The following is a 21,587-nucleotide window of genomic DNA, read 5'->3' on the forward strand; positions in this document are numbered from 1 at the left end:
AGGCATCTCAGTATTGCCTGGCATTGGATTTATGACTGGAATAGCAGAGTCTGCGGGTTGGGATTGAGGGGAATTGGCGGAGCTGAGTAGCTGGGAGGGCTGTGGGTCAGGACTGACAGGTATTGATACAGCTGGCAGTGGGGGATACTATTCTGGGGTTCTTCCCTTCCTGTTGTCCCAGCATGATGCTTGTATTGAAGCTTGGACTGAAACCTGTATCTGTCCTGTGTTTGCAGTGGCGAAAGCATCGTGGGGACTTGCATGAGATCAGCAAACGAGAAAGCCGGGTGAGCCCAGGATCCATGAATGAGCACAATAGCCTCAGGGTAAAGCGCAAGCGCAGGAGGCCAGCAAAGACAGAGCTCCAATCTCCAGGGCATCGTGGGGACAGCCATGAGGAAGGTACTGTTACAAATTCTGAATAGTGTTCTTCCCGTGCAAACCCAAACTGTAGCATTGTCTTGGCACTCTGCTCCCTTGCCTGCCAGAAGATCTGGCTACCAGTTTTCCTGGAGCTGAGTTCCTGTAGGCTGTGGAGCTGGACCCTACATACAGCAGGTTAGAATCCCATGTAGGGGTCCGGTATAATGTGGTGTGTTGTCATTCCCAGGCCAGCAGTCTTCTGTCAGCTCCTGGATTCCCCATTAGCTTTTCAGTGGCGTTAGTCCTCAGGGTTCTCCTCTCTTCCCAGGTTACCTTGAGAAGAAACCCAAGAACAATTTCCGTGACTTCATCCCAGTGGTGCTGAGCAGCCGGACACGCAGTCAGTCAGGTTGGTGATCTCAGCAGACCCTGGAGGCCAGCCTTTGCCGGGGAGATTCAGCTAGCCAGTATGGCTGAGTCTGAGATGTCCTGTCCACTAGGCACTACAAGCCCTGCGCCTGGCAGATAGGAGCAGAGCACTTTACTAACTTGGTCTCGTGACAGGCTCAGTGGGGAGTTGGGGGTGGGGAGAGCGGGAGCATGTCCCTGCTCACATAACCCAGTCAGTTTTGGGGGCAGGAAGGTCTTGTGGGGTGCTAAGGAGGGGCTGTCCTGTCCCCAGTTTTCTAGCTGGGAGTGTTCTTGTGGGCACTTTTGGCTCTGCTTGTGTCTAGAGGTCTCTAGTCACTGGACACACCTTGTGTGGTCCTCTCTGCAGGAAGTGTTGGCGGCTCCTCTGCTAGTGTGAGAGGAGAGTGCGAAGTGACTGGCCAGGAGATCTTACCGCTGCTGGAGGAGGAGCAGGAGGAGGAGACGACCTTGAAACGCCGCAGGCTGAGGAAATCCCACAGAATGTCCCACTATCACAGCCGCAGGGCCAGAGACAGGTCTCAGTCAGAAAAGGGCAGCTGCCACCTGAGGAGGGCCCGGGAGCTGCCCTGGAGAGTGGAGGCACCAAGGCAGCTTTGGGACCCAAATGAGGAGGACAATGACAGCCATGTCAAGAGGAAGAAGAGGAGACGGCAGAAGAGCCGGAAATACCAGACTGGGGAGTACTTGACTGAGCGGGAAGAGGAGGAACATGTTAGCTGCTACTCCCATAGGAGGCGGAAATCGAAAGCAGGTACCGGCACTGGCAGAGGGGAGGGGTCTTTGGCCCAGCTGGCTATTCTGCAGGACCTTCTCCAGGCCAGCCTCTTGTTCCAGAACTGCTCTTAAGAGTTCTGGCATAGAACCAGACCATCAGCTCCAAGTCCTGTGGGCCAAGTGCTGCATGTACTGCTGTTCAGGGACCATTCCCTCGATTGTGCTGCCACTGCAATGGGCCACCTGTCCTTTACAGGATAATTACTATAAATGATGGGGCAGGGAACCCCAAATTATGTGGCAGTGTTAAATGGGTGCTGACCTCACTCCACAGTCATAAGCTGGGCTGGGCGCAGGGAAGGAGGAGGCCCAGTATAATTGTGCTGGGTAAGTGTGGACCCTAGGGAGAGGCATCCAAGGGTAGTGCCTGCCTGACAGGTAGAGAGGGAACTGAGGCCACTACAATTCAGACTGGCTTTTACACATACAGCTAACGCTTTGTCTTTATACACAAGTAAGCTCTAAGGCTTATGCAGGGGAAGCTTTGTCCAGCAGGAGCCTAGGAGAGAGGGTGACTTGGAAGCCAGGGGTGTGTCAGAGCCAGGCAAAGTGCCTGGATCTGTGGCGTGAATCCTTTCCCACAGTGCACATACAGAGCTGTAATAGAAAGCTGCAGTTGTTCCCCTCCCATCTCCTCCTGTTCCAGGCCCCAGTTCTCCATTCACCATCTCCTGAGCTTCCTACCTGTGGCTCAACCAGTGACCCAGATCCTCCTGAGTTTAGGTAGCTGCTCGCCCCTCCTCCCCCCTCCCCTGATTCTTTTCTGGGCATTTTGAGATATCTGCTGCTTTGCAGGCCAGCTCCCCCTTTCCGTGCTGTGGAGGTGTTTGTGAAGCTTTTGGAAATCAGTGAATTTTGTCAGCTTCTGGAGCTGCGGAACAGCCTGGCTCGTTTGTACATTGCTCTGCTGGTAACCTTCTGGCTTTGCTTATATGTGCCCGTTGTGGGGCTGCTGGTGTCAGGCAGGAGAATGCTGCTGTGATTGTACCGGGGGGAGTGCCTCTTTGGAGTGCTCCCACTCTTGGCCCTCTTCTTTATCAGCAGCTGCATGATGAATTTGGGAGTGAGCCAGCCACCTTCTCCTGGGAATGAGGCACAGTGCGAAGACACAGCTGGAATGTCCAGGGGTGTAAACCTGGGGTTGGGGCAGGGGAAAAAGAACTACCATGGCCCTTGAGGGACTGCAGGAGCTACTAATGACTTGTGATGGAGGGAGCCCTGTGGAGCTGCCTGGGAAAGTCAGGTAGCCTGCTGCCAGACCACCTTCTGAATGGATGAGTGCTAACTCGAGAGCAGTTTGACCAGTTTTCTTCAGAAAACTTCTCCTTTGCTTGGCAACTTGGGCCAAACCAATGTTTCCAAGCAAAGTTATTGATGGAAGGGCTGGGGGCCACTCACATAAGGCTGGTGGGGGAAGCTGGTTGCAGCCTTCACTGTGGAGGAGCCATCATTTCTTTGCAAAGTAGGAGGACAAAGTGTTACCTATGGAGTTATAGTTATGAACTGCACCCATGTTGCCCTTGCATAACTGTCATGTGCATGCATTTCCCTGGGAGGCAGGTGGCCTTGTCTCCATGGAGCAGAGGTGGAGAAGCAAAGTTACTTATCCAGGGTGACTCTCTTGCCCTGCACTCACTCTCCTCAGGCTTAGCCTTTAACCCAGTCAGGCAGATAGTGGTCTTCTCAGGCAGTTTCCTACGTTGCCTGCAGAGAACTATGTTCCCCTGCAGCCCACTTTAAAGCAATTGCTAATCTCTACCCACTGGAAAAGGGCCAGCACTGCAAATGCCTGTGCATTGCTCTTTTATTCTCACCTTCTTTGCACCCAAGGGCTTTATTTCCTCATCACATATGTTAATATCTTCCACTTATAATTGTGCCCTCACTGTAACAAGCAACCCTGTATTACATAGTAGGAGGGAACAGTCCACATTTCCATTGAGAACCTTAGCTCAGAATGTTCCTACTTCTGTGCATGTAAAATCGGAGCCTTAATATTGCTCTTAAGAGGAAGAAATAAGAAAAATCACTGAAACGGCAGCACAGACAGCAGTGCAGGACATGGTTTGGCAGGAAGTGGAATAGCAGTTGCCATCCGAGGGTAGGAAGATTCCCTATTTTTCCCCTTAGTTGTCTCTCACCAGCACTACTTAGCTTTCAAGATCCTAATAGATCACACCCTGTGGCAATAAGGCTGAAGGATACTGGTTTTGTTAATGCCTTTATTAAACCACTGGAGAACATGCCAACAAGATGAAAAATCAGACTCTGTTCTCCTGGGTACTGTCACAGTGCAGAATAACAGACACGCGTTGTCTGGAGAAAAGGCATATCCAAGTGAGTGTATAACCAGCTTCACATCTGCTCAGCTTAGAGACTTGCATAGGGTCAGACCAGTAAGGCCTTCTGTCATCATGCATCCCACTGATGCACTTTGATTTTCAATGTGCTGTGTTCATCTCCATATACCCGTATTCTTCTGTACTCTGCTTCTAGGCAGAGTAACCGTGGCTTTGGTGGAGAACAGCTCTAGAACCCACTAGAGTTAAGTTGGACCTGGGCCCAAGCTGTCAGGTGTGGCCAACGAAGTCCTGCAGGGGCTGACTGCTCTTGACCCACAGAGGGAAGTCTGGGCCCCATAGTCTTTGTCTCTGCATCCTGTGGACCCTGTCTCTCCTTAGATTTCAGGTACCGGAAGCAGAAGGAATGTACCCAAGGCAAAGGCTCAGAGCTGCGATTGAGGAGCAGGCTTTCCCCATTGCCCCGGAAGTCCCAAGGGCGCCCAGACTTCCGAAATGGTTTTCTCCTGGATCACCCGGACAACTCTTCCATCCAGGAAGCACTGGAGAAACCATCAGGAAAACGCAAATGTAAAACAAAACATCTGGCAGGGATCTGTGAAGAGGGGAAGGTATGATTCAGGCCTAGGGAAGGGGGATCATCAACCCAGCATGTGTAGGGGGGAGGGGATATCTGGACCCAGCCTCATCCAGCTACGCTGAGAAGCTTCCTCCATCTGTATTTTCCAGGTGAAAGGGCACTGGAATCAGCCCAAGCCACGCTCTATGAAGAAGCCCCAGGAGCTGTGGCCGCTCTGCAAGTCACGGCGGGCCAACCCAGGAAACTCCCCTGAATTGCCTGTGACCCAACATATCCCTCCTGAGGCTCGGCGGCTGATTGTGAACAAGAACGCTGGGGAGACTCTCCTTCAGCGAGCGGCAAGGCTTGGCTACAAGGTGAGTGCTGGGCCAAGAAAAGCTTTTACCCCACATCCTTCTGCTGGGGTTTGCTGCTGAGTACCTCGGGAGCCATGCCCCTCTCTTGTGGTTTGTGTAACTGGGCCTCTGGTGGTGTCATTCCTCCAGGACGTCGTACTCTACTGCCTGCAGAAAAAGAGCAGTGAGGTGAACCACCGTGACAATGCCGGCTACACAGCTCTGCACGAAGCCTGCGCACGAGGCTGGATTGACATCCTGCACATTCTGCTAGAGCACGGTGCCAATGTGAACTGCAGTGCACAGGATGGCACGAGGCAAGCCAGCTCCCAGTACTACTAGCCCAGAGAATTTGGGGCGGAAGCTAGTGAGACAGCAGGGCTGTGGGTCTGGGAGTCTTTCAGGCAGCATCACTAGCCATCCTTTGGCAGTATAGCCACCTAGCAAGAAGCAGATTGTTTGCTCTGTGGACTGCACAGACCTCCTTTTCCTCTGGTAACACTCTTGTCCCTTGCCAGGCCTGTCCATGATGCAGTGGTGAATGACAACCTGGAGACCATGTGGCTTCTGCTCTCATATGGGGCTGACCCCACACTCGCCACTTACTCAGGGCAGACAGCCATGAAACTGGCCAGCAGTGAAGTGATGAAGCACTTCCTGAGTGGTAAGTGGGGCATGGTAATTACTGATGTTTATACAGAGTATCTTCCACCCCAAAAGAACCCAAATGCTTTACAAGCTGTAGTGTTAAATACAAAACTGCACGGCAGTATTCAGGGACCATAGTTAGACACTCAGTCATCAGTAGATGCCAGAGTGAAGGTAGATTGAATAAACGTACGTCTGCCCCGGTGCACATTGGTCCCCAGTCCAGTCTATACTGTTTCTCAAATACTACAATATAGGACATGAATGCTTCTCTGATCATAGACGCACAACCATCTGCAAGAACCTGTGATCATGTAACTAAAGGTAGTATCCTAATTCAGGGCAGGGCTGATATGTGTTCAAACCTAACTGGCAATTCCTGCCTTTACTATGCAACCTCAGCGCTCCATTAACACGCACTTTTGCAGCTGAGAAGTGATGATCTCAATTCTAAAATTACTCCCTTTGAAGCATGTTTACCTGCCATTGTTAGCAGTAATGCTTCAGGTCACTGTGACTGCACGCTTAGACTAAAATGTCTGTTTGCTTCCTGTGCCGTTTGTGTGGAATTAGTGTTGCTATTTTCTTGTTGTTGTGGGTCTTGCACAGAAGCAAAGCAGAGAGAAACAGTTAAAAAAAGTAACTGTAACGGGTTGACACAGGTGTTGCCTGAAACTGTATTTAGCTCCTTTTTGTTCCTCACTAGATTCAAGTTGATAAGTACCTTTTGTATTCCTGTAGTTTTGGGAAGTTTTGCCCATGTACTCTTCTAGACTTAAATAAATTCTTAAGTGTGTGTGTGTTGGGAACCACCCCTTTCAAATAGCTATAACCTGAACTCTAGTGGGTTCTAGAGTTGTTCGCAGTCCCTGGTCACCCTCTTGGAGGTTGGAGGGCATGTTCCTCGTGGAGTGTGGTCCCTTGTCTACCACTGCCTTGGGCTGCAGGGAGGAGTGAGTCACTTCAGCTCTCTGCTGCTTCCCCCAAGAGCCCTGCTGATGAAAGGATGAGAATGTTGTATAGCTGCTCTATGGGTGCCTCCCTGCCTTGCTTTCCTCTTGCAGATTACCTCTCGGATCTCCAAGGGCGTGCTGATGGGGACCCCCGAACAGCATGGGATTTCTACAGCAGCTCTGTACTGGGTGAGTTCAGCTGATTCTATCTCCCCCTGCAGGGCAGAGCATGGTGTGGCCGCTGGATGCGGACTGGACAAGGGTCACACAGGCTGGGACTTGCTTAGCTTGTGGGCCTCCCTCCCAACCCATGTATAGAAGGAGAAAATCAGCAGGGAGCCCTCACAGGCATGTGATCTGCTAGAGTTTCACACCATTCACTGGCTCAAGAATTTACTAGTTCCTGAAAGGGACTTTTTCTTCAAATATTCGTCCATACGGATCCCAATCGAGGGTCACATGTACCATACGAGCATGAGATTAGCTTCTTTTGCCCAGTGTTAGTTGGAGCTATGCATGTACCCTGCATGCTCTTGAGCTCCTCCTCCAAAGGCGTAAAGGACAAGGGGCTCCAGCCACCACTCACTCCCTTCCTGCTGCCCGTGGCAGCAAGGTAGAACTGCCTCAGTGTGTTTCACGACCCTGTAGCTATAACTTCTTTGTTACTCTAAGTGCAGATGATGTTTTTATAGTTAATGTCTTGGTAGTCCATTGGCAAAATAAAGAAGAGAAAACCTTTTTATTCCTTCAGAGAGTCTTCCAAGGTATTGCAGAGGCTAAGTCTCTAGGCTTTAAGTCATGCCCAGCCTGCAAGGCAGACATTCTTTTAAATGATGGGTATTTTAAATGTCTAGTGCTCAATTTGTGTATCTTTTTCAACACAAATTCCAAAGGCTAGAGATGCACATTTAAAATTATTTTTGTTAGATTACTCCATGAAGGGAGGGTCTGATTCAGAGATCCTTTGGCAGAAAGGAGCCCCTACCACTCCATGACAGCATTAAATCAGTGCTTCAGCTGTTTGTGAGGTTGCTCCCAGATCTCAAGTCTCTTTGTGTTCAAAAAGACCGGGTATTTGTCAAAGGCTGCTGATACTCCAGCACAGATCCCCTCAGGTGAGTCTGGCTCCTGCTGCCCATGACAGGGAAAAAAAACTTCTCTGAAACTGTCCTGGCACTTATCACCATCCCCAATACTAGTTTAAAACTATGGTCAGCATCTGACTCAGTGCAGGCTCTGTCTTCTAAATCCTGATCTGCTGGCTACAACAACTATGGTACCAATTCAGCACCATTCCACATCAGCTACCACCACTTCGTCTATCTTGGGTGTCATCTTCTGTGTCACTCAAGTTGTTCCAGCACTGTGCAGTGACAAAAGACCAGCATTGGTGACCATTTCTGCTCCAGTATCTATGCAATCAGTATCGCAGATCTTGAAGTCAGCTGTTTTAGGCACATCTGGAGACCTGAGCTGGTATCTCCTCTACTTGATGTTTCTCCCTTGTCAATAAATCTCTCATTGATACTGGAGCCAAGAGTCCCAATAATGAAGATTTCACTGCACCCAGTATCTTCGGTTTCAGTTTCAATATGGCATCACATAGTATCAGGTTCTCCACAATTTTCCTCAACTCTACAAAGATCAGCACCTCTTTCAGAAGAGGTGTATTCTTCTGCCTCATCATCACTTTCAATCTATAACAGAAGTCCATCGCCTAGCACTGCCTCCTTTTCTCCTCAGTCAACTTGTGAAGGGGTCCCTGAGAAGAGGGTTTCACGATGTTCTTCTTCTCATCATACAAGACAGTTCAGGAAAATCTCAGAATTGTTGGATCCCTCCCTCTTGGACCCACATGCCATATCCATATGGGATGCAATCCTGGCCATATGTCCTCCTTGGAGCCCACAGCTCCGTTCGCCCCATATTCTTCTAAAGCTCCTCTAGTTAGATCCACCTTAGGATATTTATCTGTATCACAACCATCTCATCCACCCCACAAAGTGCTTCTCAACACCTGGTTCAAGAATTCCTGAGAATTCCCAAGGCATCCAAGAGGATGACAACATGGATTGCTATGATGACACTTTGGTTCCATTAGCTATTTCTTCATCTCCTTATGAAGTTATTAATCCTTAGGTGCCTTCCACTTTCAAGGACTTAAAGGCCTTGCAGAACCTTCTGAAGAGGATCGCTGACACCTTAAAAATTCCTGTCAGGTGGTGCAAGAACAGTCACATAGAATGTTTGATTCTATTGCACACTGTTTATGAGGGCTGTTTGGCGATACCCATTAATGGAGGCATTCTCGATCAAAGAATGACAGACCCTGGCCTCCATCTCAGCTACCTCCAAAAGAGCAGGCTGTTGCTTTCATGTTCCAAGTAAAGGCTCTGAGAACTTTATACTCACCTGGTTTCAGGTTCATTGGCTGCTGCCTATGCACAGTCAGCCAAGATTTACTCTTAGAGACAAAGAACCAAAGAAGTTGGACCTATTTGAGAGGAAGGTCTATTCCTTGCTTAGCCTTCAAGCCAGTATTGCAAAATGCCAGGTTTTGCTACCTCAAGTATGATTGTCTCCAGAGGGAGCATCTGCCAGTTCTTGTGTAAAGTTCCACAGGATTCTAGGGTTGAACTTAAGTTCCTATATTTAGTGGGTCCTTGCAACAGTGGTTCTTCAAGCTGCATTTGATGCCTACAACACTGCCACAAGTTCAATGGTAACTGCAGACACCATGTGTACAGTGTCTGGGCTCCAGACAGCCCAATAAAGGATTTACCCTTTGATGCTCATGGCCTCTTTAATTCTAAAGCACATGAAACATTGCACGCATTGAAAGATTCCAAACTGATGCTTCATTCCCTAGACCTTTACACCCCAGCCCAAAGGAGGAAACCATTCAAACCACAGCACCAAATGAGAGAGATGCCTCCTTCCTCTTATTTTTAACAGCGGGGACCATCAGAAACCTTTAAGAAGAGGCCTTATTATCAGAAGCAAAGGGGTTCTGCTGTAGCATCTCACAACATATCAGGCCCAAGGCAGCAAGTTTGATGCCACAGTTGAATGCCTGAACCAAATCAAGTATTTCTTCCCTCCATTTGGCATTTGCCTCTGTGATGCATTGGCTGCAATTACTAGACTGCTGGGTCTCAGAGTCATTCAGAAGGGCTATGAGATACAATTCCAATCTGTGCCTACTCCCCGCCCTCCAAACCATCCTTTTTCAGGGACCCCTCTTGTGAGAGTATGTTTTCATCACTAATCTCGTAGAATTCCCCAGAATGGCTGTTAGGGATTGATGTTTGCATCTCGAAGTCCCACAGACAGTCTGGTGACAGATGCCCCCAAACAGGACTGGGGAGAGCACAGCTAACTCATCTGCTAACCCAAGATTTATGGTCCACCTACAGAATCCTAACTACACATAAACATACTAGAACTTGAGGCAGCTTGTCCAGTTTGCAGAGCATTTCTATCTCTGATTCAGGGCACCACTGTCCACGTTTTGACATAGTACTACTGTGGGGCACTTTCTGAACAGGCAAGGAGGAGCAAAATATCCCCCTCTGTGTCTAGTGGCCATTCTCCTCTGGGAATGGTATGTTCAGCATCATGTCCATCTCATAGCCCTACTCTTATCTGAATTCTAAAATAGTGCAATGGATGTTCTCAGTAGAAAATGCTCTTTTCCTATGAATGTTCCCTCAAAAACTCAGTTTTATTGAGAACTTTTCAGAAGTGGGCCCTTCCCACCATAGATCTGTTTCCAACCAGTCTAAACAACAAATGTCCCATGCTTTGCTCCAGGGGAGGAAGAAGTCCGGGCTCCCTCTCAGATGCATTTCTGATTCATTGGGACAGGAATCTGCTCTAAGGGTTTTCCCCACGATCCCTCTGATCCACAGCATTCTTAGGGAAATAAAACTAGACAGGGCTCAAGCCATCTTAATAGCCCTGGCATGGGCATGACAATTTTTGTACTCAGATATGGTACATCTATTGATTCAATCGCAATTCAAGCTACCAGTCACTCTAAACATCATATCCCAGAACTGAGATCTGATTCTAAACCCAGATCCAATGTCTCTACATCTACTGGATTGGAGGCTCTCTGCCTGAGCTTGAAGATAGATGTTGCTCAGCAGAGGTACAGAACATTCTCATTCAGAGCCAAAATCCTTCAAGGCTTATGGGGCCAAATGGAAACGTTTTCAGTATGGGCTTTCCACCCTAACTTTTCTCCTGTGGGTGTGTCTGTTCCTCTCCTCCTAGATTACCTGTCTGTCATTGAAGCTTTCAGGTTTCTCCAGAAGTTCTGTTAAGTTCACTTAGCAGCAATATCTCCAATACTACAAGGATGCACTTCCCCCGCCCCTCCTCCCCCCGGTTCTCCAGTAACCAAATTTTGGTAGGGGCTGTTCTGTGTGTTAAGGATTCCCCCCTCCCCCCTTAGACATACATGTAGTCCTCCTATCTCAGAGCCTCCGTTTCAACCTACATCGTTCTGTTCTTTGTGTTTTGTCTATTAAGACAACATTCTTAGATTGGTGCTCTACTCGCAAACCAAGAAAATCCAAGCACTGATGGTAGGACCACCTTCCATACGGACAGTTACTCCCCATTCTCAGTCTAAATTTCTGCCTCAAATGTTCTCGGTCTTTCACTTTAATCGGTTTATTCTCTTACGAGTGTTCTTTCCAAGACCTCACTCATCCCCTGCAGATGCTTCAACGTTTTAAGTGCTATCTTATATTACCTCAAGAAGACAAAACCATCGCACAGAACACCCAGGCAATTTGTCTTCTGGTGATTTAAGTCCAGAAGACTGGCTGTTCTGACACACACGCTCTCAAAATGGATGTCAGACTGCATTAGAATTTCTAGTGAACTGAATAAAGAGTTCAGGCAACCTCCTCAGCCCTTTTAAGAGGCATCTCTGTACTCCAAAATCTGTAGAGCAGCTCCTTGGATCTCCATACGTTCCTTTATAAGCTGCTATTCTTTAGTGTCAGCCTTTAGATCTGATACACAGTTTGGCAGGGCATTCTTACAGATCTTATTCAAATAGGACTCCTGGCACCCATCTGCCAGACACCTAAAGTGGGATCAGTGTGGGCAAATACTCAAAGAAGAAAGAATGGTTACTTACCTTACAATAACTGTTTCTTTGGGATCCTTTGTCTACACAGATCCCACCATCCACGCTCCCTTCCCCTGACTGTGGAGTCTCTTTGCCTTGGGTTTTCTGTATTGGTGAAAGAACAGAGTGGAGGTTGGGGCCACTGAGCCCTTTATGTCCTCAGGTGAGGGGCTTGAGGACATGCAGGGGCATGAGTGGCCCCAACAGATACTGCTGGCAAAAAGAGCTATATCTCATGTGCATAGGGCCCAGAATGGGATCTGTGGAGGTAAAACGTCTCAAAGAGTCATAGTTACTGTAAGGACAGTAACTTTTCCCAGCTTTTCCTGAGCCACAGGACAGAGTCACCACCACAACTTGACCTGCTGAGTAACTAGCTGTCTGGTGCACACAGCCCACTGCAGTGCTCCAGCTTGAGCCATGGGACTGGGCCAGAGGCTCAGGCAGAATCTGGTGGCACTGGTCTATTAGCAGCTGGAGGGCATGGGCTCAGGAAAGATGTTATCGATCGAACAGTCCCGAGTCAGCATTGCAGGGAGGGACGAGAGCAGGAGCTCTAGGAGGGACTCAGCTGGTACTCCCAAGTCTACCATTTGATTCAGAGCAGGGCAGGGAATTGCTGGACAATCCCTGGGGCTGAGCCCTTCCAGTGGGAGATGCTGGGGTGGATGGGAAGTGTGAGACTCTACTGGGTTTTGTTTCTGAATTTGTTGTGGTATTTTGTACTCGTGCAGGTGAGACGTTAGTGGCACTGGGTAGAGCTGGGCAGTTTGGGCAGACGTGCCAGTTTCCTCCACATGCCCCTTTGCTAGTAACACTCAATCGTGAGCTGCAGTTCTGAGCCACATGTACCCCGTACTTTCCCTAGACTGGCTTCTCGGTCATGTCACATTGATCTGGTGGCTTGTGATGCACATACATGGGCACTAAAGTAAAAATACGTCCAATTGAAGCCTGGCTTCTAGCAGTGGCTATTCAGGGCAGTGGGCAGCTGTGTACTGGGATTCCTCCAGCAGAGTTTGCAGCCAGCAGTGCAGGTTTCATTTCTCTGATGGTACCTTTGTGACACAGATCACAATCTAGCAGGTGAAACCCCTTCTTTGGAGACCTGGAACACCACCTGTAGTGTCCCGAGTGGGCTGGGAGCAGAAATGTGCAGTAAGATACCAAGCCCAGATTCCTGCCCAGGGACTCTGAGCTTCACTCTTGGTGCAAGAACAGTTTCTGTCCCTCCCTCCATCTCCTCCCCAGTTCCTAGGGAAACACTGTACACCGCAAGAGTGAAAGTATGGGAGATGCCAACACCTAATTTTGCTTGTTTCAGAGGGGAAGGATGGGATTGGGTGCGACCTTCTGCTCAACCCTCCAGGAAGCTCTGATCAGGAGGAAGAGGAGCAAGAATCAGACAGCTTCATGTTTGAGTTCTCAGACAAGCCCCTGCTTCCTTGCTATAACCTCCAGGTGTCGGTCTCACGTGGGTGAGTATTACTTCCTCTTTGCATAGCAAATCCTGGGCAGAGCAAATTTGGGCAACCAGTGAGCGTATTGAGAAGTGGAAGCAGGAACAGAGAACATGAGTCCTCAGGGTTAGCTGAGAGTGGAAGTAGGCCCCAGGCTGCCCTCAGAAGGGGGAAGAGCAATATGCAGAGTACATGGGCTGTCTCTATACTGAGCAACAGATGATGCCTGCTTGAGCGCTTTCGAGAGCCTTCGGCGATTGCTCACCAAGGTAACAGGCTCTGTAGAATCCCAATAGAGAATGTTAATGCTTTGCACGTACCTTGCATATTCCATTGGTAGGTCTCAAAGCACTTTGCCAAGATGGGCGAAATGTCCTTATCCTGATCTGACCAACTTCTGTTGGTGAGAGAGACAAGTTTTTGAACTTACACAAAACTCTTCTTCTTCTGACCTGAGGAAGAGCTTTGTGTAGCTCAAAAGCTTCTCTCTCTCTCCAACAGAAGTTGGTCCATTAACGGATATTACCTCACCCACCTTGTCGCTCATATCCTGGGACCAACACAGCTTTAGCACCACTGCAAACATTATCATTATGTGACAGTTGGGCGGTGGCAGCATGGAGAGGTTGCAAGTTCCCCAAGGTTACACAACAAGTCAGTAACAGAGTCAGGAATAGTACTCAAGTCTCTTGGTTCCCATTTTGGTGCACTACCCATTGCACAGAGTTGTCTCATAAAGGCATAGAATATGGACCATTGTTCCATTCAGGAATGGAAGGGAGGACGCAAGCCTTACAAACCCCAAATAAAAAGACAAAAATAAGAGGTCAGAAATCCTGAACTTTTGGGTGGAGAATAGCACAGAGGTGTGAAAGGTCCAGACAAGAGCAGAGTTGTGAGACATGGGGGGAATACCATTCAAGAAGAGAATAAAACGCCCCAGGCTATGTGGTTTAGGAAGGAGCTCAGACAGAGGCCTATAAAAGAATGAAAAATGCAGATGAGAGCAACAGTTTCTGTAGTTCATTTGTTTGTGAACTTCCTGTCCTAAACTCTTGTTTAGTATTGCTGAACACTTTTACAGCTCTGACTTCCTGCCCCAGAGGTGGGTGTGTTTCAGTGTTGTAAAGAATTGGGTGGAGATCTTTTGGGATACATTTTACAAATTTAAAGTTATTCTTATTTACCCTTTTCCATAAAACAAGCACAGGAGTCACTGGATTAAAAGACATGTCATTTCAAAATACTTAAGAAATAATCTTTTTCGAAGTGAAGTGCTTTTAAGAACTACTTAGGATGCAATATGAGTTCCCTGATGAACTCTTTGCTGCAGGACATTGAGGCAAACAGATGGATACATTTCATAGCTAGAGTAAATGCATGTATATGAGTGACATCTACAGTTACATTAGCTAGGATAAAATCACAAGGCCTATCAATCTTCAATCTTTCTGGCATAAGCACATTACCAGTGGAAGACATGCAGGGATATCCCTGTGGGACAGTATGGCAGTGGTAGATGCATTTGCTGGGAATTAGTTACTCTTGGCTTGCCATACTCAGGAACCTGAGCTCTTCATACCCTAGGAAACCTGTCTTCGTTTTTCCCTCCGTAGCTGCACTTGCTTCTGTTCAGCTCCAAGAGTGGCAGTAACAGCAGCAGCTTGTGTAGACTCGCATCTGGGATGCTGCCGGGTTTTTTAATCATCATGTATGTCATCTGATTCTGCTCAAGTCTAAGCGACACAGTACTTAAACACCCCCATGCCCTGTCTACACTAGCACCCCCACAAGTTGAGCTGTGCCAGTTGTAGCAATGCGGGGAAGCATCCTAGCATAAACAAAGCCTTGAGTTGAGTGGGGCAATTAAGTGGGGGGTTTCAGTTCATTGGCAACCCTGAAAAATCAAAAACAAATTTCAGGTCATGGTGGGGACAGACCCACACTTACCAGTTTGTGAATCTAACCTGAAAAGTATTTCTGGCCAAAACTATTTAATGAATTTGTGTCAAATTCAGGGAGAGTTTTGAGACTACCAAAACTACTGAGGCTTTTGGCAAATCTATTTCTCTGAAAAATTTTCCGCAGCTGTAATTTTGAGTGTTCATCTTTGTTTTCTCCATCTGTGAAATGGGGCCAGTGCCCACTTCACTGTGTGGGTGAGGGGTTGAGGCTTAGCTGATGTATGTAAAGCACTCTGAACACAAAAAGTGTTAACACGGGGCTCAGTCAAGGCTCCCTAGTTATGGCTGAAACTATGCTTCTCTTAGAATCAAGGCATCTGTCATGGCAAACTGAACCTGAATTCTCCTGCGTGGGCCATGGATTCTTTTCAATATGCCACGGATTTTTTGTGTTGACACCATGTAGCTGCACCCTATACGTACGCAGGGGCAGCTGAGGAGAGGACAATTGGGCCACTTGGCACCTGGGAGATTGCTTCAAACTGTAGGATAAGTACAGTTCTTCTTCTTCGAGTGCCTGTTCACATCCATTCCACATTAGGTGTGTGCGCGCGCTACGTGAATGAGCGTTGGAAACTTTTTCCCTTAGCGGCTCCCGGCGGGGCTCTCCAAGTGGCACCACTGCGCCGTGCATATATACCCCTGCCGGCCCGACCCCCTCCAGTTCCTTCTTACCATCCATGGCGGCATTGGAACAACCTCCCCCCCCTCACCCCATAGAAAAGCAGTCCCTTAGCCTTTAGAGTAGCTGTTATCAGTTAGTTTACATACAGACTGTGGACACTTAAGTCATTAGGTGCTTGGAGGCCTCCAGCACCTGCCCCGGGCCCACGGCTTCAAGGCTTGCACCACGTGCCGCAAACCTATGCCAGTTAGTGACACCCCACGACTCGTGTCTACGTAGCCTGGGGGACGGACATCAAACTGAAAGGTGTAAGATTTGCAAGGCGTTTAAGTCAAGGACAAGGAAAGAGAGAGACGTTCGCCTAAAGCAACTGTTGATGGAGGCTGCATTGCAGCTGCCGGGCCTGGAGCCCTGGATGTGTGTTGAGCGCTGGCGTTCTATTTGGAGCGCACCAAGCCCTTTCGCAAATCCACATAGCTATTTGTGGCTGTAGCCAAGAGGATAAAAGGCCTCCCAGTGTCGGCGCAGCGGATTTCATCTTGGATTACAAGCTGCATCCGGGCATGCTATGAGCTCGCAGGTGTTCCGGCCCCAATGGTCACGGCCCACTCGACCAGGGCGCAGGCGACTTCCATGGCGTTCCTGTCACAGGTCCCGATCCAGGAGATCTGTAGACCAGCCACCTGGTCCTCGGTGTACACCTTCACGACCCACTATGCGGTCAACCAGCAGGCTAGAGAGGACGCAGCAGTTGGCAGAGCAGTCCTCCGAGCAGTTGTTCCGTGACTCCTACCCTCCTCTAGAGGTAAGCTTGTAATTCACCTAATGTGGAATGGACGTGAACAAGCACTTTCTCATAACTGTTGTTCTTCGAGATGTGTTGTTCACTTCCATTCCACCACCCACCCTCCTACCTCTCTGTCGGAGTCGTCGGCAACAAGGAACTGGAGGGGGTCGGGCCGGCAGGGGTATATGCACGGCACAGCGGTGCCACTCGGGGGGGCCCCACCAGACCGACGGGAGCCGCTAAGGGAAAAAGTTTCTGATGCTCGTGCACGCAGCGCACGCACACCTAATGTGGAATGGATGTGAACAACACATCTCGAAGAACAACAGTTACGAGAAAGTAAGTAATCGTTTTTTGCAGTTAAAACGATCAGTAGTAAGTGAGTTAATATGAACACTACCGTTATGTTGGGCTTCAGTGCTAATTTCCCCTTCAGATGAACGAACCATTCCAACCGCTAAGTGTACGTCCATGCTACAGCTGGAGGTGTAGTTCCCAGCTTGGGTAGATAAACGTGCTAACAGTATAGCTCTAGCAGCTTAGGCTAACCACCTGAATACGTACTTAGGATGTATGGGATTGTACTCTGGGGTGCTAGCCTGAGCAGCTGCCCCTGCCGCCGTGGCTACTCTGCTATTTTTAGCTCACTACCTCAATAAGAGCTAGCGCATATTCATCTACACAAGCTGGGTATTGCACCTCCAGCTTCCATGGCTAAACAGCAGAGTAAAAGAGGCAGTTAGAGGCAAAAAGACATCCTTTAAAAACTGGAAGTCAGATCCTACTGAGGAAAATGGAAAGGAGCATAAACTCTTGCAATCAAGTGTAAAAGTATAATAAAGCAGGCCAAGAAAGACTTCAAAGAGCAACCAGCTAAGGACACACAAACTAATAGCAATAAAGAAATTAAGTACATCAAAAGGAGGAAGCCTGCCAAACAGTGGGGCCGCTGGATGGTCGGGGTGCTAAAAGAGCACTCAAGGAAGACAAGGCTGTTGTTCAGAAGCTAAATGAATTCTTTGCATCGGTCTTCACTGAAGAGGATATGCGGGAGACCCCTACGCATGAAACATTCTTTTTAGGTGATAAATCTAAGGAACTGTCCCAGATTGAGGTGTCAGTAGAGGAGGTTTTGGAACAAACTGATAAACAGAAATAAGTCACCAGGACCAGATGGTATTCATCCAAGAGTTGTGAAGGAACTCAAATACGAAATCGCAGAACTACTAGCTGTGGTATGTAATTTATGGCTTAAATCAGCCTTTGTGCCAGATGACAGGAGGGTAACTAATGCAACGCTGATTTTTTAAAAAAGGCTCCAGAGGCAATCCTGGCAATGCCTGGTACTAAAGGTAGTCTTACTAGCCTGTAAAAGTGGTTGAAACTATAGTAAGGAACAGAATGATCAAACCCATAGATGAACACGAGATGCTGGGGAAGAGTCAACAAGGCTTTTGGAAAGGGAAATCACACCTCACTAATCTATTAAAATTCTTTGAGGAAGTCAACAAGCATGTGGACAAGTATGATCCAATGGATACAGTGCCCTTGGACTTTCAGAAAGTCTTTGACAAGGTCCCTCACCAAAGGCTCTTAAACAAACTAAGCAGTCATGGGATAAAAGGGAAGATTCTCTCCTGGATCAGGTTTCAGAGTAGCAGCCCGTGTTAGTCTGTATCCGCAAAAAGAAAAGGAGTACCTATGGCACCTTAGAGACTAGAAGTGAGCTGTAGCTCACGAAAGCTTATACTCTAATAAATTTGGTAGTCTCTAAGGTGTCACAAGTACTCCTTTTCTTTCTCCTGGATCAGTAACTGCTTAAAAGATAGGAAACAAAGGGTAGGAATAAATGGTCAGTTTTCACAATGGAGAAATGGAAATAGCAGGCTCCCTCAAGGATCTGTACTGGGACCTGTGCTGCTCAATGTATTCAGAAATGATCTGTAAAAAGGGGGTGAACAGTGAGGTGTCAAAATTTGCAGACAATACAAAATTACTCAAGATAGTTGAGACCAAAGTTGAGAGTGCAGAGTTACATGGGAGTCTCACAAAACTGGGTGACTGGGAAACAAAATGGCAGATGAAGTTCAATGTTGATAAGTGCAAAGTAATGCACATTGGAAAACACAATCCCAACTATACATATAAAATATGGGGTCCAAATTAGCTGTTTAGCTAATTAGCACTCAAGAAGGAGTCACTATGGGTAGTTCTCTGAAAACATCCGCTCAATGTGCAGCGGCAGTCAGAAAAGCTAACGGGGTCAGGAACTATTAGGAAAGGTTTAGATAATAAAACAGAAAATATCATAATGCCACTATATAAGGCCATCGTACACCCACATCTTGAATATTGCATGCAGATGTGGTTGCCCCATCTCAAAAAAGACACATTAGAATTGGAAAAGGTATAGAGAAGGCAACAAAAATGATTGGGGTATGGAACAGCTTCCATAGGTGGAGAGATTAAAAAGACTGGAATTGTTCAGCTTGGAAAAGAGATGACTGGGGTGGGGGGGATTTGATAAAGGTCTATACAATCATGAATGCTGTGGAGAAAGTGAATAAGAGTGTTGTTTACCTCTTCACATCACACACGAATCTAGGGTTCACCCAATGAAATGAATAAGCAGCAGGATTAAAATGTAATGCATAGTTAACCTGTGGAACTCATTGCCATGGGACGTTGTGAAGGCCAAACCTATAACTGGGTTCACAAAGAATTAGATGAGTTCATAGAGGATAGGTCCATCAATGGCTATTAGCCGAGATAGTTACGAACCCAACCCCATGCTCCGGGTGTCTCTAAACCTCCAACTGCTAGAAGGTGGGACTGGACAACAGGTGGTGGATCACTCAATTGTCCTGTTCTGTTCATTTCCTCTGAAGCATCTGGCATTAGCCACTGTCAGGGATAGGATACTTGGTTCTATGGAGCATTAGTCAGACCAAGTATGGCCGTTTTTATGTTCTAGCATAAATGCACTCTTAGAAATATTCTTCAGCTGAGATTCTGGAGTACGGTGATGTGTCAATAGGTGGATTTTCCTGACTGAGTTCATGGCATGCACCTTGACTTGCAAACCTTAGCTTTTGATGTGAAAAGGACTTTTCTTTCAAACTCTTCATGACTGCTATTGATAGGACTATAATATTTTGCTTAAACTGCAAAAAAACAAACAAACAAAAAGGCAACATAAAAATGATCACTCCTCTTTCAGTCCCTGCTTACTGGAAAAATGTGAATGTTTCCCCATTTACATATTCCTACTGTCTAAATGGACATGTGCTCATGGATAGGATTGATAGCCAGAAACTCAAAAGCCCTTAGCATTGCTCATCACTAAGTGGGTTACTGTTATAGCAGACAGACATTTCAAGTGGCAGTGTTTAGTGTTTAACTTTCAATTGCAAAAACTGAAAGGCTCCAGTGTAAGTAATTTTGACAGGGAAATGTGTCCAGTGCCAGTTTGCAGAGGACAGAGAGGAGGTGGAAATAAGTGGTGGTATGTCCTCAGACTGCCCTATTCTGAGCTTCACCCAGTCGTGATGCCAAAATAAAACAATGCAGATCTTCATAACAATCGCCCCTCGTTTTTCTTGCATGCTTTAACTGGCAGTGACCATGCAAAAGAGTGTTTAAAAAATTGGGTTTATCCTGCTGCATTGTTTTTGTTTCTTTGACTTATAAAAGAAGGGCTGGAACGTGAAGGTTTTTTCACTAGTTTTTTGCCTTAAGCCTTGTTTACACACACACATTGTACTGTTTAATTAAATCAGTTAGGCCCTGACGTAGTTGAGTGGTGCAGCCCCCAAGTATAGATGCTCTGAAATAGATTTGAGAGGCCTGAAACTGACTTTAGCTTAGTGCCCACATGAGGGGCTTGGCACCAGTTAAACTAAACCAGTTTCTAAACCGATTTAGTTATAGTACAATTTTTGTTACAAGATGTAAAAACTCCTTTCCCTTAATTGCTCAGCTTTTACTCTCTTGACTCTTGTGATTTCACCATTGCACTAGTTCTTCAGCCCATCAGTCTAGACAGGATCTGAATTTCTCATGCTTAAAATGAAGTAGAAATAAAAACTCTGGTGGGCGGCAATGGACACTTCAGCTTTTCTTGATGCATCATAACAAAAACTGGGAGGGGCACCACCCCAGCTCTCCTTTGGTACCTGGTCCGCATTCCCACCCCGCTTGTCCAGTCCTGGCAGAGTTTCTCAGATCCACGTGGACACAGTACAGCCCAGTACATGTATTGTTTGTATATGCAGTGTATGACTATACTTCGCTGTGGAGGACCGCAGCTGTTGTGAATGTGGCACTTGGACATCACACTACATTTGGAGGAGGGAGGTCTCTGGCAGCTGTGAAGGAGCAACCAGTACAATTCAGCTGGTGAAGTTTTTGGCATCTACATTGTTTGCTCTTGCCCAGAGACTGCCCTTATGTGCTAGCTGTTACACAAGAACACAGCATGACAAGTCCCAAAGAGCTTACATTGAAGTCTTTTCACCACATGCTGTGGTATACACATAGGTCATTATGTGCTGCAAATAATTTGACACACAGTTTTTATGCACATAACCCTATATCTGACAAAGAGACCACAGTTCAGGAAGACTTCTGCATTGGATGCTTTATTTCAAAATAAGATAGAAGCTGAATGGTGCCTGGTTTGGCCTTCCTTCTAGCTGCCACTGATTTCCCCATCTCAAATCAAGTCTGTGTGTTAGGCCAGCAACTTGTACCAAAGACTGGGCCTGAGACCTTCCTGGATATGTCCCTGTGCAGCTTCAAAATACCACCTGGAGTAGGTTTACTGAGGAGGAGCCCAGTGAATTCCAGACTGACTTTCCTCTTTGGAACAAGAGGAGAACTGGGTCTCCTCGGTCCCCGCCTATCTTGTAAGGATAGTTCTTAAGGGCTGCAGGAGAATGAGCTCCCACAGTGGATTTCGCAAGGTTCATGGGAGCATCCTTTCTTCCTTTTTATAGACCTAGGAAATTCCATCAGAAAACACAGGGCTCATTAAGGCTAGACAGCAGCCAGAAGTCAGAGGATGCCAGCCCTCATGTAATAAGGCATTATGATAGAGGCTTAAAGACATGCACATACTGCATTATTGAAGAAATAGTATATCATACAGCTGTTCTGACAGCCTTGAAAGCTGAGCAGTGACTGAGGTGGGCTCAGTGCGAACTTTGACCTTCCCTGACT

At 47.4% G+C, this 21,587-nt stretch overlaps 1 protein-coding gene across 5 annotated transcripts in view; it reads left to right on the forward strand.

The window, feature by feature from the left end:
- Window positions 1–21,587, forward strand: part of BCORL1 (BCL6 corepressor like 1) — a 47,022-nt gene that overhangs the window by 16,486 nt on the left and 8,949 nt on the right. For all 5 annotated transcript variants that reach the window (XM_074964332.1, XM_074964328.1, XM_074964330.1 and 2 more), the window contains 9 exons: window positions 237–402; window positions 692–772; window positions 1,142–1,546; window positions 4,251–4,480; window positions 4,599–4,805; window positions 4,935–5,101; window positions 5,303–5,448; window positions 6,497–6,574; window positions 12,856–13,009. In XM_074964332.1, the coding sequence (XP_074820433.1) occupies window positions 237–402; window positions 692–772; window positions 1,142–1,546; window positions 4,251–4,480; window positions 4,599–4,805; window positions 4,935–5,101; window positions 5,303–5,448; window positions 6,497–6,574; window positions 12,856–13,009 (1,634 nt within the window). The remainder of the gene's footprint in view (window positions 1–236; window positions 403–691; window positions 773–1,141; window positions 1,547–4,250; window positions 4,481–4,598; window positions 4,806–4,934; window positions 5,102–5,302; window positions 5,449–6,496; window positions 6,575–12,855; window positions 13,010–21,587) is intronic.

The sequence above is a fragment of the Natator depressus genome, chromosome 9 (assembly GCF_965152275.1).
Source record: "Natator depressus isolate rNatDep1 chromosome 9, rNatDep2.hap1, whole genome shotgun sequence".
NCBI lineage: Eukaryota > Metazoa > Chordata > Testudines > Cheloniidae > Natator > Natator depressus.